Source organism: Daphnia pulicaria, chromosome 4 (genome assembly GCF_021234035.1).
Source record: "Daphnia pulicaria isolate SC F1-1A chromosome 4, SC_F0-13Bv2, whole genome shotgun sequence".
Taxonomy (NCBI): domain Eukaryota; kingdom Metazoa; phylum Arthropoda; class Branchiopoda; order Diplostraca; family Daphniidae; genus Daphnia; species Daphnia pulicaria.
In genome coordinates, this window is record NC_060916.1 from 13,896,787 (window position 1) to 13,911,473 (window position 14,687).

At 39.4% G+C, this 14,687-nt stretch overlaps 3 protein-coding genes across 3 annotated transcripts; all 3 read right to left on the reverse strand.

Annotated features, from left to right (window-relative positions):
• Positions 1–177: 177 nt before the first annotated feature.
• Positions 178–2,716, reverse strand: LOC124337017 (rabenosyn-5-like). The gene is made up of 10 exons (XM_046791022.1): positions 2,413–2,716; positions 2,143–2,268; positions 1,780–2,082; positions 1,496–1,692; positions 1,298–1,437; positions 1,143–1,229; positions 896–1,069; positions 730–835; positions 533–648; positions 178–416 (listed from the first exon to the last, which is right to left on the reverse strand). Exons 1-10 carry the CDS (start codon positions 2,573–2,575, stop codon positions 326–328), a joined length of 1,503 nt encoding a protein of 500 aa, XP_046646978.1. The 5' UTR covers positions 2,576–2,716; the 3' UTR covers positions 178–325.
• A 12-nt stretch (positions 2,717–2,728) lies between these two features.
• On the reverse strand, positions 2,729–5,010 carry LOC124336979. The gene is made up of 4 exons (XM_046790966.1): positions 4,665–5,010; positions 3,499–4,593; positions 3,048–3,436; positions 2,729–2,988 (listed from the first exon to the last, which is right to left on the reverse strand). Exons 1-4 carry the CDS (start codon positions 4,857–4,859, stop codon positions 2,940–2,942), a joined length of 1,728 nt encoding a protein of 575 aa, XP_046646922.1. The 5' UTR covers positions 4,860–5,010; the 3' UTR covers positions 2,729–2,939.
• Positions 5,011–8,921: 3,911 nt separating this feature from the next.
• LOC124336925 (ABC transporter G family member 20-like) lies at positions 8,922–12,830 on the reverse strand. Its single transcript, XM_046790857.1, has 13 exons — positions 12,481–12,830; positions 11,885–12,307; positions 11,540–11,633; positions 11,191–11,466; positions 10,943–11,127; positions 10,648–10,855; positions 10,391–10,568; positions 10,212–10,327; positions 10,054–10,124; positions 9,896–9,984; positions 9,655–9,831; positions 9,459–9,566; positions 8,922–9,384 (listed from the first exon to the last, which is right to left on the reverse strand). The coding sequence occupies exons 1-13, from the start codon at positions 12,612–12,614 to the stop codon at positions 9,185–9,187; spliced, it is 2,259 nt and encodes a 752-aa protein (XP_046646813.1). The 5' UTR covers positions 12,615–12,830; the 3' UTR covers positions 8,922–9,184.
• Positions 12,831–14,687: the final 1,857 nt, after the last annotated feature.

Consider the following 14,687-nt stretch of genomic DNA (forward strand, 5'->3'; position numbering starts at 1 on the left):
TAATTATTTATTTATTTAGTGTAAGATTTGAGAGTTTAAACTGCCTAATTAATGCCACACAATTTTCGCAAATGCTGCTTCTACACCTCCAACAGGCCTGAAATTTTTATGTATTTTCTAAAGTTCATTCCTTCGGTATTCAGGGAATTGCATATATTTTTTTTTAACTAGGAAGTTATTATATGCATTTTTGAACAAAAAACGGAAGTTGCATTCATTATTATATATCGCATTCAAAATAACGAATATCACATTGTTGGGGGCGAATAAACATGTTATTTGACCATTCTATATTTGATCAATTGATGGAATGTCGATCGAAATCTTATGACTGAGACTGCATTCTCTCGTGTTCAATCTGAAGATCACGTAAGTTTGCCTCCAGGATAACAACATCGTCGTAACGATTTGCACGCCTAGTAGATTAGAAAATGAAACAAAATGAATGAGGAATTTTTTTTTTATTTTGAAGACAGGATTTCAAAGCATAACCTAGAAATTCCCTATTAAATAATTTGTATATGTACAGTACCTAGCTTGTTGAATGTAATTCCGCATTATTTGCATTTGCTGTAGCATCGGATCGTCCGACTCATTTACGTTTCTTATGTTTGAGGTTTCTACTCCCCAACCTCTATCTACGGACACCTACAAATAAATTAATTACATAATGCAACGCAGTATTTTTTTAATTAACCGGACACTGTGCAGGATGGAAAAAAAACTTACTGCTTCAAAATCTTTCTGATTATCCATGTGTTGACGTCTAGTTTCTGTTTCCCGCTTTTCAAAAACAGCTTTTTTCTCTTGAGCTATGCGTTTTTCGATTGCTTGACTGAAGGGAAATCGACCGGTAAAATGAATTTATAACTAAAATTGTATTGGTCTGCCTTACCGCCTCTCAGCTTGCAGCACTATAAGTTGTTCTTCAGTGGGCAAGTTCGGCAATCCAAGTAGATTTTCTTTCAAGAAGTTTACTGCAGAAAGACGAATTTTGAGTTGTAATGACAGGGCAGTGCCAGACGTGGGATTTTTCTCATCATCAATTCCGAGAGACTGGATTTTTTTACTAAACAAATAAAAAAATGTATTAATAAATTTACTAATAGCGCCAATAAGAAAATTAAGAGAAAATTGGATACCTGTAGCCGTCAACGTATTCGGCAATTTTCAATAGTTTCAGACGACATTCTTGAGCATCTTTCAAATTGTAAGTAGATTCACCTTGACTTGTCAATTAAATGGAAAGTTATCATTTGTGAAAAATTGATTTGTTCCTTAAGAAATGATGACAAACCTAAAAGATTCGAGCATTTTCAAGAAAACCGGCATGAGTTCGGCACCTTTTTCCATGTACTTCCGCATTTCATTATAGAGTTCGGCGATGACAGCGTTTTGACTTCGGCTGTCCATTTGCTGTTCGCGTCGTTCAAGAAGCTGGAAAACGTTTGTTATGGTTTTTAAATTCTTAAACTAAAATATTATGTTTGCGAACCTGTTTACAATAATAACAAACTCTGATGTGACCTTCTCCCGTATCGGTATCAATTAGAGAAGTCAGTGACGTCAAACTAGTGGTAGATCCAGTCCTTTTAAGAGCATGGAAGGCAGCGTGAGTTAATCTCTTAGGAGGACTTGGTTTCTCCTTGTTGTCATCTAAGGTTGGAATATAGCTGGGATTTGTCAGTTTCCCTTGCAAAAAGTAAATGGGGAATAATGAGAAACTGAAACACAAAACATCTTTAAAAAATAAGACATTTGTAAAACAATAATGCTTACTTGCAAATGAAAGCAAGAGAAATTGACTGCATTGGTGGCATTGTACGGTACCACAGACACGGCAGTGATGTTTCCGTCTAAGTATGTTAAATGATTTAGCACATTGCGGGCATAGCTGAACGTCCTCGTCGTTAACCCAAGTAACTATGTTTTGTTCATGCTCCCGTCTTTTCGCAGCTTCACTGGGTAAGCAAGATACAATTTTATCTAGTCGAATGATTAATTTGTTTGTTTCGGCAGCGTAAAAGTCCATTCGGTTACTCCGGAACTTACGGAAATCCGACCAGTGACTATGTATTACACCTACAATGTATTTCAATTAGATATAATGAACAGAGTGTTAACTTTTTGAAAATTTCTTACCAAAATCTTGAGGATCCCATTCAACATGATACTGCTTTTGCTGACTACTGGATTTTGAACTAGTTTTCTCCAGAATATCAAAAGGATTGTCTGACTTCAAAATCTTCTTAGCCTTGCCAAGAAAGTCTAAAACCAAAACATGATAAAAAAAAGTTTCCGTTAAAATAATAGTGTTTACATACATAAAACTTCCTATACTGTGCTGAATATGATAGCATGTTGTACGTAGTAATCAATGCATACTAATGAAACAAATGAATTGGTTATTACCTTTGAAAGCCTGTAATACATCCTTATCCTCTTCTGTATCATGAGCTTCTTCGAAATGAAGAAGTAACTGGTCATCTGTAGCCAAATCTTCCATGCAAATAGGACAAATAAATCCTTCTCGAATTCTGCTCTCGTTATCTTCGGTGTGTGTGCTGGTCGCCATTTCACTCACAGAGTTGATACTACTAGGATTATTGATATCAGGAAAAATCACAAATCTAACCAATGTTACTCCAAATCTGTGTAACAACTTTTAAAAGCTTGTAATCCAGGAATAATTCACTTCATTTGTATTACGCCCATTCCTATAATTTCCTTGGACAGAAGCAGACGACGTCGTCTTACTTCCTATATTTCAATCGATTGTAAAGTATTGCGATACATGACAAATGAACGAGTCTAGAGACTAACGGGTTTTTTTTACATTTCTAATGAATGATTCGTTTTTTATTTCTGTTACTTAATAAATTCTTGCAACGCACTGAATAAGGAAAAACTCTGACATCAACAAAATATCGTATGTAGCGCTATAAATTTGCGTCCTTGGGTATGTGTCCAAATATGTCTCGGTGTGACCTACCAAACAAATAAATGTAGAAAAATCCAAATTAAAAAATCAAATAGAAAGAAAATACCCAATTGACATTGCGCGTTGAGAACGACGTCTAGGAGAAGGATTGGTGGACGAACTGTAAGTAGAACAGAAAGTATCATTGTGTCCATCGGAATCAGTGTGGTGACTGTGGTGCTGACGTTCTGGTTCGCTCATTTCAATCGGATCCTGCCATTCTTCCTTTTCCGTGTCCGACGACGATTGGGAAACGCGTCGCGGTCCCACCGAAACCGCCGGCGGAGGCGAATGAGCCGACCGATGGACGACAACATCCTCTTCGACAATGCTGTCCAAGAAACGAGGCACCATCTCACTGTGCAACGAAATAGTGCTCTCGTGAAAGCTGGGCAATTCTCTTCCCTGCCGGAACGTGTAGCTGTAAATTTTTGGAGCCTTCTCCGCTTGAATCAACTGGATTGAGAAGCGATTAACGGCCAAATTGCCTAATGTAATAAGACAATGTCTTACCGTACATTCGTGACGGTCGACTTCAAGTAGGATCCATCCATAGTGGCAATCTGCTCCAGATCGGTGACCGAATCCATCTGGTGGGAAAGGAGTCCGGAGATGTTGCTCGATTCCGTCGAGACTCCGAATCCGGAATCGAGTTTCGTGTCTGACGTCATCTCGCTCTTTTCGACGTAAGCAGTTGCTGTAGCGTCGACGACCGACACTTTCGACTTCAAACTGGGTTTGTGCGGATTAAGCGACTGCAAAGATGGCTGCTGCTTGACCGAACGTCTCTCGACTACTTTGTTGATCAATTTTTCTTTGATGTCAGAGTCGACTTCCAGATCAAATGCCAAACTGCCTGGATGACGCAATTCGATAATCAGCATGGCGCTTCCGGTCAATAAAGCCACCAGACCAGTGACGAGCACAGTCCAGTAACAGCCGTCCAGTTTGAATTTGAGTAGGCTTCCATTGATGACGATGACTAGGTCCAAGGCTGGCAACAATATCCAGTAGAGAAAGACGGCCATCAGGCCCAGCAAACCGGTGGTTATCATGGCAACGGCTCCATGCTGCGGAATGACGAGGAAGAAAATGTTCATCCACGCCCAGCTGATGAGCGTCAACGTCAGGAAGAACTGGCAAAAGAATCCAGCCCTTCGGTAATCGACAGACCATCGGAAACCTTCTTCCTGGTGACTAAAATAGTTGATGACGGTCAAGATGGGCACAGGCAATCCGCGTTCCAGGGCTTCCCTGAACTGCACTCGCATGTCTTCGGCCGTTTTCAGTTCGATCCGCTCGTTGAATTTGATGACACTTAGATCGCTCGCTTTCTCGTAGGATCCAGTGATCAGCTGGATGGAATCTCGTGGCAGTAATCGAGGTAGAACCACATTCTCCGTTTTCTGTTGGGCTGGTGCATTTTGACTGGGATCCAGTGCCAGTGTGATGTTGACGTAATCGAGTCCGACGTGAACTTCGATCGTGAGATTCATGGCCTCTGCATCTTGAACTCGAATCGGAGCTCGAACGGAGACCGGCCCACCACACTGCCACCAAGGCATCACTAAACCCAGGAGGAAAGCACCTCCCATGAGAATGCTTGTAGTTACCTGTCAAAATGTTTTGATTGTTTGTCGTAAGAATTGTTGCACAGCAAAAACAAGTGGAATGTTCAACTTACGAGTGAGACAGTTCTCCACTGGTGCTTGTAGATGGGTGAGAGCAGAAGCAAAACTGTGACGAAAGCAGCTGCTGTAATGACCACGCCGAATAGCCAATCGTTCCAGTATAACGAGGCCGAAAGCCGGTTTGAACTGCCAAAGTACGATGGCCCACCATCCACGCGATTTAAATTAAACCAATTGAGACTAGGCATGCTGGGTCTTTAATTTCTGGACGTCAAATGTGTTTTCTTTTGTTTTTCTTTCAGAGTTTGTTGGGAACTCGCCAATTCGGGGGTGTTTTGTTGTTGTAGATGGTAACAGCTGATTATACGTGACGTCTGTCGCATTCTACATTTATGTCACCTGTTGCATGTTTTGGGCAATTAATTAATCGATTATTTAAAAAAATATATTCATGGATGTACTAAAAACTATACTAAATTTTCAACAACATTTCTTTAAAATATAAAACTACTTTACCGTTGTGTTATGTTTAATTACATTTATTTTTAACAGCTGATTAACGATCTAATGACAACCGATAGGCATCTTCTCAACATCAACAAGGCCCTTGGGTACACGCCTTCGGGTTGGTAGAGAAAGAAGTTAACCTTTCCCTTGATCAATTGAAATCGATTAATTAATGAATTAACTCCTGAGATGGAAAATGGAAAGAATATTTCTCAAAATGCCCTAACACTATTCCGTTTGACAAATTTCACTAAATGTCTTTCATCTCACTATACAGACGTGTTTATACCAGATCTTGTTAGCGCCAATCGAAGTCCCGCTACAGTCCTGGCGCACGCACGATTAATTATGATGAGAAATAAGACCTCTTCGCGGCACTGGAGTCACGGTGGCCGGAGCTGGACCTTCTCAGGACCTTCTGCTCACGTCTTGAGCGTTTGGAAATTCCAATCTTGCTCGTTGGATTGACCTTCCAGCGGTAGGGTCAAACTGCTGGCAGCTGCTAGCAGACTATATTGCGTAATATAGTTGCGTAATATAATATAGCTAGTTGCGTTTTTTCTCCGCTAGACGATTATGCTTTGACGACTTACTCATTAACCGGATTGTATTCCGAATATCTCCAATCTATTTCTATTTAATAATTTCGTGCTAATTTGAATAATATGCGAAATATATTTGCCTATCCCAATTTGTAAACTCTGTTACCGTCACGTTAAAAAACAATTTGAAATTCAAGGATAGAAGGTGCGATCCGCATGTTGCCGGTACTTCACTCCGAGACGGAATGCATATATAGAGGCTCACCGAACCACCCTAGTATCAGCAGAACATTATTACCAACTTAATATTCTGAACTTTCCAAGTGATTCAATGCCAACATGCAATTCATCTTGAAAGTATTCGAGTTTTCAAAACTTGTGGGAGTGCCACTTCCCCTATACTTACTCTTCTTCATTGTTCACACAGTTTATTTTCTTATCGTTGGAGAAGATCTCGTCAATCCAATTGACTGGGAAAGAGATCCTTTCAATGAGATTTGGAAAAAGATGAGATATGGCAAAGTTTTCTTGTGCTGGGCCCTATTAGCAGCGCTTTTGGTCGATCTTTACACCAGAGACCACTTGGCTATGACCAACATGCTATGGGTGTACGTGTATACAGAATTGCCCAATCTATTAACGCATGTTTTACCGAGCCTCATTCGACGGGTCATCATTTATCGCCCAAATGGAATCGAAATTCTTTACCATCATTGCCAGCTCTTTCACTCTGACAGGAACGAAACGAACAATAACCACCAGATATTTGCATACTCGTTTTTCGTCAGAGCTTTGAAAGACCCGGGGATCTCCCATCTGTACCACAAACTCTGGTTGAATCGTGGTTTGTCTAAAAAACAGAAGGAATTCCAAGATGAAATCGCTGCTCAGATATTGGAGCTCTCCATTGAAGAATTTCACCGGCCGCTTCCGGAAAATGTCAGCCGTGATGAAATGAGACGATCTTTAAACAATAAAAAACTGCTGGACGTCTTGATAAAGAGAGAAGTTTCTGGTGCCAAGAATAAGAAGATTACTTTCAACAGCCTCTACCAGCGATTCCACACTGATGACGTAGAATCAGTCGATGAACACTTCCAAGGTTTACTTGACAATGAACCTTATTACGACTGTGGGCAATTGTCGATGGAACAACAACAACTTTTACTGATTTGGTTCAAGAATCCAATACAATCCAGTTGGAACTGTGAAGCCAACTACGATGCGGACCACGAAACCGAACACGAAACCGTTAATAATAAGCAAAATCGAAAGCTCAGACGAAAGAAAGTGAAACAGCCCGTGCCCAAGCTTAAAGGTCGAACTGATTACTCCTTCGGCTTGATTGGATTCTTAAAGCGCATTTGGAATCGGCTTACCGGCTACAAAAGACCAAATCGTAACCGAATGACGACCAGCATAAAACCACTCGCGAAATCTGCTATTAAACCCGAACCGCGTACTCGACCCAAAAGTGACGTATCTTCTACCGAGCCTCAGGACACTGTAAATGAGGTGACTAAAGAGACTTTAAATTCGACCATACCAGACCCTCCTATAGCTCCTTTTGAAATGGTAAACGTTATTTATACGGACGATTTATCCGCTACTGGCGATGACATAGACACTGGCGAGAATCTCCCGAAATTGGAGTCGAAAATCCCAATCCCAATCAGAAAAACTGAAATGGTCAAAAACCGAACAGTGACAAGAAATATGCCCGAAAAACTCCAGGTAAGCCCTTCGGCGGGAATGAAACCTCCTGTCGCGGCTGCCTTCAAATCACCTGGAGCAGATCTTACTCCCAAACCATTCCGGGCCAAACCTGCTCCCACCAGTACCTACAAACCTCCATCGACTATGCTAAATAAGGATCGACCGGATCGACGGGCAATGAAAAAGCATCTTTCAAAACCAAAAGTGAAAGCGAAACCTACCGAAAAAGACGAGCCCAGGCAATTTCGCGCAAGACCTGTCCCTTCCAGTACGTACAAACCGACGTTGTATCCGTACCTGGGTAACTCCCGTTCGAAGCGCAGCTAAAGATTTTCATTAGTTTTTTGTTTTTGTTTTCTTAACTGGGGTTAACAGGTTTAAAAACTTTAAAAAAATTGTCTTAACTGGAGGCATAACAGCTTGTTTACGTGACATCTGTCGCACGCTATACGTATATGTCACCTATTGGATTTTTTGTGAAATTAATTGATCGATTAACAATGCGCACCCAACGAACTAAACTAATTCGGCCAACATTTCATTCAAGCATAAAACTATGGCGTCGTGTAATATTTAATTGACTTTGAACAGCTGATTAAGGATTTATCCGATAGCATCTCAACAAGGTTCTTGGGTACATACCTTCGGGTTGGTAGAGAGAAAAGTAACCTTTTCTTTCATCCATTGAAAAATGATTAAATTCCATTTGACTAATATTATTTCCCTTGAAAAAATGAACATAGTACAAATACTCTCGTTCAAGCTACGAGAAATCATATAAAATGTAATTTAATTTCTTCTTCTTAGGTGCGCTCACAGTCGTGAGTGGTGAGTTTGCCATAAAAGTGACATCAGACGGAAGGAATTTCTGTCTATTATCCAATAAAGCATATCCGTTCATAAAGCGCAATCGTTATATTAGAGTGAAACAAAAATCTGGGACACTATAGACTGTGACATTGACCTGGCGAAAATATTTCCCAATCTAGGGACAACCAATATGGTTTATGTAAAATAGAATTGCGATTGAAAAAGAAGGAGCGGCATTACATAATCACGTCTGCTGCTGCTGCTGCTTAGTCATCTAGGCAGTGCCTATCCCAACCGGTTTTGATTTCTTTTTTTCTTTCTTTTCCACCTCCTTTCAGCTATGGTGTTGTTCATTTCTTTCTTATTTTGCTATGTAATATTAAACGGCAGGTTTGATGCATCACCTAGTGGCCTTGACAGCGATATTTCTAGAGAGAGAGAGAGAGAGAGTCACGGCCGTCTGGCTGCACCACTATCCATCGCCGTCGGTGCGCCAATTTACAAACTCTCGATTGGAACAAACTCAGACTCTTCTTAAGAGTTATATATTACGCAAGTAATTTAAAAAAAAACCTGTAGAAAAATCCCTGCGGAAAATTATCGTAGCGATGTCTTGGAAAAGGTTCAAGAAAGAGTTAAATAATTTGATATTTTTAAGGGGGGGGACATGACAGCTCCACATTTCTGTTTGATAGACTATCTGGAATGAATGATTGCGCAAACACATAGACACGGTTCAGACTCCAGGGGCATATATATCCAGAATTGTCATGCATATTGTAGAAAATTAGAATTTAGTATGAACTCAACAAAAACAATGGCACATATTCAGCGATGATAAATGTAGAAAGTCATGGAAAATAAAAGATCAATCAACTCGTACATGCTACTGCTATACTAATACGAACATTCTTAAAACTCTGTGAATGGCGGTATACAATCTAATCGATTCCAAATCAGAATCATTTTTTTTTCTTCTAAACAGTTCAGAATTTCCCTTAACTGGAATACTTGCGAAAACGTACGACAATTAGACAACCAATCAACAAGCCCAAAATCCAGATAATGCTGATTGCAAATCCTGCATAAACATCGACTTCACTGAGGCCCCATCCTTTTGAAAAAATGCATCGCAATGATTCGACGGAGTACGTCATCGGCATGCTATAAGAAATTGCTCGGAGATAAAAAGACATCCCTAAAAAAAAATCAAATTAAAGTCAAGTTACCGAATTCAAATATTTTGCTAAATTAAATGAATGAAAAATTCACCTTCAATTGGCCAAGCAATGCCACTGGTAACGACCAACGGGAGAAAACTGGCCATGGAAAGTGACAGAGCGCTGATTTCATTTTCGCAGACTGTGGCAATCAGCAGACCTAAAGTTTGTTAACAGTGCAATCAAGTTTAATTCCGCAACGAATAAAAGTAGGAAATCAAATCAAATCAATTATTTTAAATGATTACCGAAACACATTCCGACAAGACCTTGAAGAAATGTAATTAATATAGCTAAAACCATACTGCCGTGGCAAGGGACGGCGAAGAACCATAACATGATTATGAAAACCAGCGCTATCTGGCCAACCATAACGGACAGCTGGTTGACCAGATACCCCATTAGAATTTCAATCATTTGCACGCCTGTGTAAAAGATTAATCAGTTAAAGATCAAAAATTGATTGCTACTAATTACTATGCTAATTACCTGCCACTAAACTGCGATCTAGAAGACCTTGTTTCCTTTCAGCGACAAAGGCTCCAGCAGTTAGTGAGACGGCCATGAAATAAATAATTCTTATAGAATAAAGAAATGAGTGTCAGTAAATTCTAAATGTAATTTGTAAACGATTAGTAAAAACTTGCGAGATAATGAGGCCAGGCGCCATGAATTCAGTGTACGGCGTATCTTTTTGACCATAGACAGGATCCATAAACTAAACGTCAAATTTGTTTTGTAATTATTTGAATTATAATAAAAATATAGGTTATAAATAATCTTTAAATGTAGGGTAATGCCTTACCTCTAAAGGAAAATTACTAGCATCTGGTTCGTGTCCACAAGATTTCATTAAATCTCTGAAAAAGTCTCCAAAGCCTTCGATGAGCCACTTTTCAATGAAAACATCAATTTGTTGATCTAACACAACACACAATATGATTAACAAATTCAAATGTTTTTAAAAATTCTATTTCAGCCTACTGGTGGAATCCATCCTGACATTAATTTGACTGCGAAGAATAGTGTCATAAGTTGCCGAATCTCCGCTCTCCCGCCGAATTTCAAATTCTTCTGTAAAATTATGTCCAAAGTGTATCACTCCCCAAACATCATTTCTTTTTCCTGCTTCGAGAGCTTCTGAATAATTATCAAATGGAATCTGCAATCACAAATTTAAGAAAATTCAAATTTTAATAAAACGATCTCCAAATATCTGAAAATTCAATTTGATATTTCACCTGAATGATGTTGTCTTTCAAGAATCGAAGGTAGCGACAGCTGAGCATGGAATAGGTGCACTCTGTTGTGTAATTGCAAACACGGCCCTCGCTAGGATTCAGCTCGTCGTTAACAATGCCCATCCTCAGTCCAAACGGTTCGTGTCCGAGTGTCACATTAAAAACGGCCGCCTGGAAAGCAGGGAGGAAGTAGAGGAACCCTAAAATCCTTTGCCGATCAATAAAAATAAAGAAATTTAAATAACCGGCTTGAATTTTAAGACAATTAATTATCAGCATAAAACTATTAATTTACCCAAGATTTCTAAAAATCAACAAGTAATTCTTTAGAATAAGAGCAGAGAGGCGATGTCGAGATGGCAAGGTCATTCTAAAGGGATTACGGGATCGCTTGCTAGCCACGAAATTGATCGCAGGACTGCTGGACACTTTGGCCGGTGTTTCGTTATTGTTATTCATCGCGGAATCGAATTGTGTGATCTGCTCAAACAAAAAATGTGATGCTAGATAATGAAATAAAACAACTATACAACAATATTTTACCACGGAGAAATCAGCCGGCGATGTGGGAGATCGCTGGTCATTCCTGGTGTAGAGACCATCGATGCCCACTTCAGAGACGTCCGATTGACTTGCACTCTGGTCAAAGGCCATGTTGTCGTGGCCTAGCGCTGGTGGTTGTTGCTGGATTCCGTTTTTACCTTCATCCTTCATGCAAAGTTTGAGGAAGACATTCTCCAGTGAAGGTAAATTGTAATCTCTCAACAGATTTTCGGGCGATTCTTCCGTTAGCAAACGTCCAGATCGCATCATTCCAATCTAGGAAAGGTCGAATAAAATATCGTTAAAATGTCGGTTTGTACACACAAAAATCTTAAATTATTTATAATACCGTGTTGGCCTGTCGGGCTTCTTCGATGTAATGAGTGGTGACAATAACCGTTCTTCCGTGTTCGACACTCTGCCGAATCAAATGTTCCCAAATGCTGTGGATGATAAAGAATTTGTATTATAGCTACAAAAATAAAATTAGTTTTGAAAATTGACAAACAAATTCTTGAAATGTCTTGCATCATGGCGAGATAACACAGTTAAAAGGTCAAACAAAAAATTGACTATTGAATAAAATATGCTCAAATGTGCATGACATGGCATTTTAGTTCAAGATTTCACTTTTGTTCCCGATATGCACAAGAAACAAGATTTCAAGCGATTGATCTAAAATGTCGAACTTTACCTGTGTCTGAGCACTGGGTCAACGCCAACGGTGGGTTCGTCCAAGATCAACAATTCAGGTTCGTGGAAGAGAGCGACAGCAAAAGACATGCGTCTTTGCTGACCTCCGCTGAGTGTGCCGACGTAACGATCGCTGGCTGGCAGATCCAACAACTTGGACAAAAATTCCACTTGAGAGTGGACAAACTCTGTCCTCAGATTGTAGATTCGCCCAAAGTAGATAAGAGTTTCCCTGATGGTGAAATGACCGTACAGGGCCAGTTCTTGCGGCATGTATCCGATCCGTGGGCCCGGAATTCCGCTCTCCGGAGAGCCGGGCTCGTGACCCAAGACCTGTACGTCTCCGCTGTTCAAGCTACGACGGCCGACAAGACAGCTTAACAGAGTCGTCTTGCCGCAACCACTGGCTCCCAATAATCCGTATCTACAGACACACACGATGTTCCACATTAACATATTTGGTTTGATTCAATTTTCTAAAAAAAATGTTTTGCTGCAAATCAAATCACTGACAGAGTTTGAAGTAAAATCCGTCAGATAATAATTGTAGGAAAATGTGTTTGTATTATTTTTTTAAAACAAAAAGAAATGGCTTACATTGATCCTTTTTTGACGGTCATGTTCAGATTTTCGAGGATGATGGATTTACGACTTCCAACGCCATAGGTTTTGATGGCGTTGCGGACGAGAACTCCGTATTCAACGCCATCTCCAGCACTTGCGTCGTTCATTTCACAGCCGAGTTGATGCGACGTAAAACAAACACTTGAAATCTTTGTGTCGGAGACGATTCCGGATGATTCCAATGAATAGACAACAAATGCTAATACAGAAAGGAAGCGGCGGAGAGACGAACTTTGTTGCACAGCTTCTAGACAAGAAGCAGCGAGATACGTATAAGAGAGCTAACAATACACTTGGTTAGCAGCTAAGCTACAAGTGACAATATTAGATGTTGGTTTATGCAAGAAGCAAAGTAAAAGAACAAAAAAAAAAGTTCTTTCTATCGCCTTGACCGGCTTTCAAGTCCAGTGTTCCTTTCCCTTTCGTTATATTCCTCTCCATCTTTTTTTTCCTACTCGGCACAGGTTTTTTTTTCTGACTCGCTTTCCATTTTCGAAAAATTAGAGTCGACTAAAAACCAGAAGAGTTGGGGATATTAGATGGTCTGGATATTAGATGGAGCCAAAAAAAGGAAAAAGAAAATTCTTTCGGAATCCTTGTAGAAATATAGGTGAGAATTCCTCATTATTTTTTACGACAACAAACAAATAACGTGTCGTATACGAGTGATGAGAGTTATATCCTGTAGCGTCTATTTAAGGCGCAGTCGTGTATGAATAAAACTATGGGTGCATGTGTTCATCTGGGTTTTTTCCGCCTTGCATCACGTATAGAATTTGAAACCGCCGTATCTCGTTATTTCGGGTTGTGTTTACCAAATAACGGAACTACGACTATTAAGTGACGTATATATATAACCTAATTATAAATACAGCACATATGCAATGTCACAATGTGATCTGGCGCTGCGGAGCAAGCGTGACGAAAAGGACTAAATAATGCATGCAAATTTGCGCTTTCTTGGCTTGATCCATTTCTCCATTTAAGAAAACGAGTTCTGTATGTGTATACTAATTCGTTATATAGTGGCGGTTGGTGGTTTAACCTGAATTAGTTTATTTAGTTCATATGTAACGTTCTTTTGTGCAGTCGCGGATGAAAGTAACTAGACTATCGTATGATTCGAATTCACTTTCTCGCGGTTCGACATGGCATTGACCATGTCTCGTTGACAAGTCAAACCGGTATATACACCGGAGTATGTCGAACTGCTAAACGCAACTGAGCTCCTCCTACTCGTTTTGAATACTTTCTATGCGAGCTCATGAGGCAACACAAACAACGCAACATTTAAAACTTCGTAATGATGATGAAATATTGAGAAGCGGAGAAAGATCGACGGTTTTGTCTGGAAAGTTCGACGTATTTCGAATTAGAATATCCTGTTGAGCAAAAAAAATTTAGCTTGAAAGGTTCAAACTCATAATAAATTCAAAATGATTTGACGAATTGAACGAAAATTCAACAATTCTTACAGATCTATAGCTGGAATTATTTTCGTTTTTTCTTTTTAAGTCGTTTGTTGCCGACTGTATTGAGATTTCGTATAAAATTTTGATTCGAGTTTCACTGTCGTGAATTTTGAGCAAGGTTGCAAGAATTTCTTAATGATTTACACCACCTAGTCGATAATAATGCAACATATGATTAGCCTTTATAACTGGTTTTATAACGGAATGCGCATTTTTCGTGTCACAGCTTTCTTTATTCAGGATTTCCCATTCATATCTCCTTTCACTAAATTTATGCTTACTCGTGATCATGATCTATCTCACTACTAATTATGTATTATTTTTTTTTCGAGATTTTTTCTATTTTCACTATTTAAAAAACGGGAGGTGTTTGTTTGTATTTCAGATGCTATAAATGAAACCCCATATAAAATGGTCCCTATGTTTCGACTCTTGTTCATCCAAAAGCTTAAATTCGCTTATTAGATTTTGTTTAGATTATTTCTCCCATTTCTGGGATTTCTGGTTCCCTCAATATTCATCATTACTTAGATTACAAAGTATTCTGATCTAAACAGAGTAAAATTTAAATCCACCACAAGGCGGAGGGCGGCGGAGTATGGGGTGCCGTTGTACCTTTTTACCAACAAAGAAATATTAAGCAATAAATTAAACATTACAATAACTTAAATTAATCGTGATCTTGTATTCTAACAGAAATCTAACATT

Excerpts from the sequence above, each read along its gene's own strand:
- LOC124337017 (XM_046791022.1), bottom strand. The coding sequence starts at position 2,575 with ATGGCGACCAGCACACACACCGAAGATAACGAGAGCAGAATTCGAGAA. Across the intron at positions 2,083-2,142 it reads ATGGGATCCTCAAGATTTTG|GTGTAATACATAGTCACTGG; the intron begins GTAAGAAATTTT and ends AATACATTGTAG. Across the intron at positions 1,438-1,495 it reads TTTGTTATTATTGTAAACAG|CTTCTTGAACGACGCGAACA; the intron begins GTTCGCAAACAT and ends AACGTTTTCCAG.
- LOC124336979 (XM_046790966.1), bottom strand. The coding sequence starts at position 4,859 with ATGCCTAGTCTCAATTGGTTTAATTTAAATCGCGTGGATGGTGGGCCA. Across the intron at positions 3,437-3,498 it reads TGAAGTCGACCGTCACGAAT|TTGATTCAAGCGGAGAAGGC; the intron begins GTACGGTAAGAC and ends TTCTCAATCCAG. Across the intron at positions 2,989-3,047 it reads CAACGCGCAATGTCAATTGG|GTCACACCGAGACATATTTG; the intron begins GTATTTTCTTTC and ends TTTGTTTGGTAG.
- LOC124336925 (XM_046790857.1), bottom strand. The coding sequence starts at position 12,614 with ATGAACGACGCAAGTGCTGGAGATGGCGTTGAATACGGAGTTCTCGTC. Across the intron at positions 12,308-12,480 it reads ACCGTCAAAAAAGGATCAAT|ATACGGATTATTGGGAGCCA; the intron begins GTAAGCCATTTC and ends GTGTGTCTGTAG. Across the intron at positions 10,328-10,390 it reads TGTCAGGATGGATTCCACCA|ATCAACAAATTGATGTTTTC; the intron begins GTAGGCTGAAAT and ends GTGTTGTGTTAG.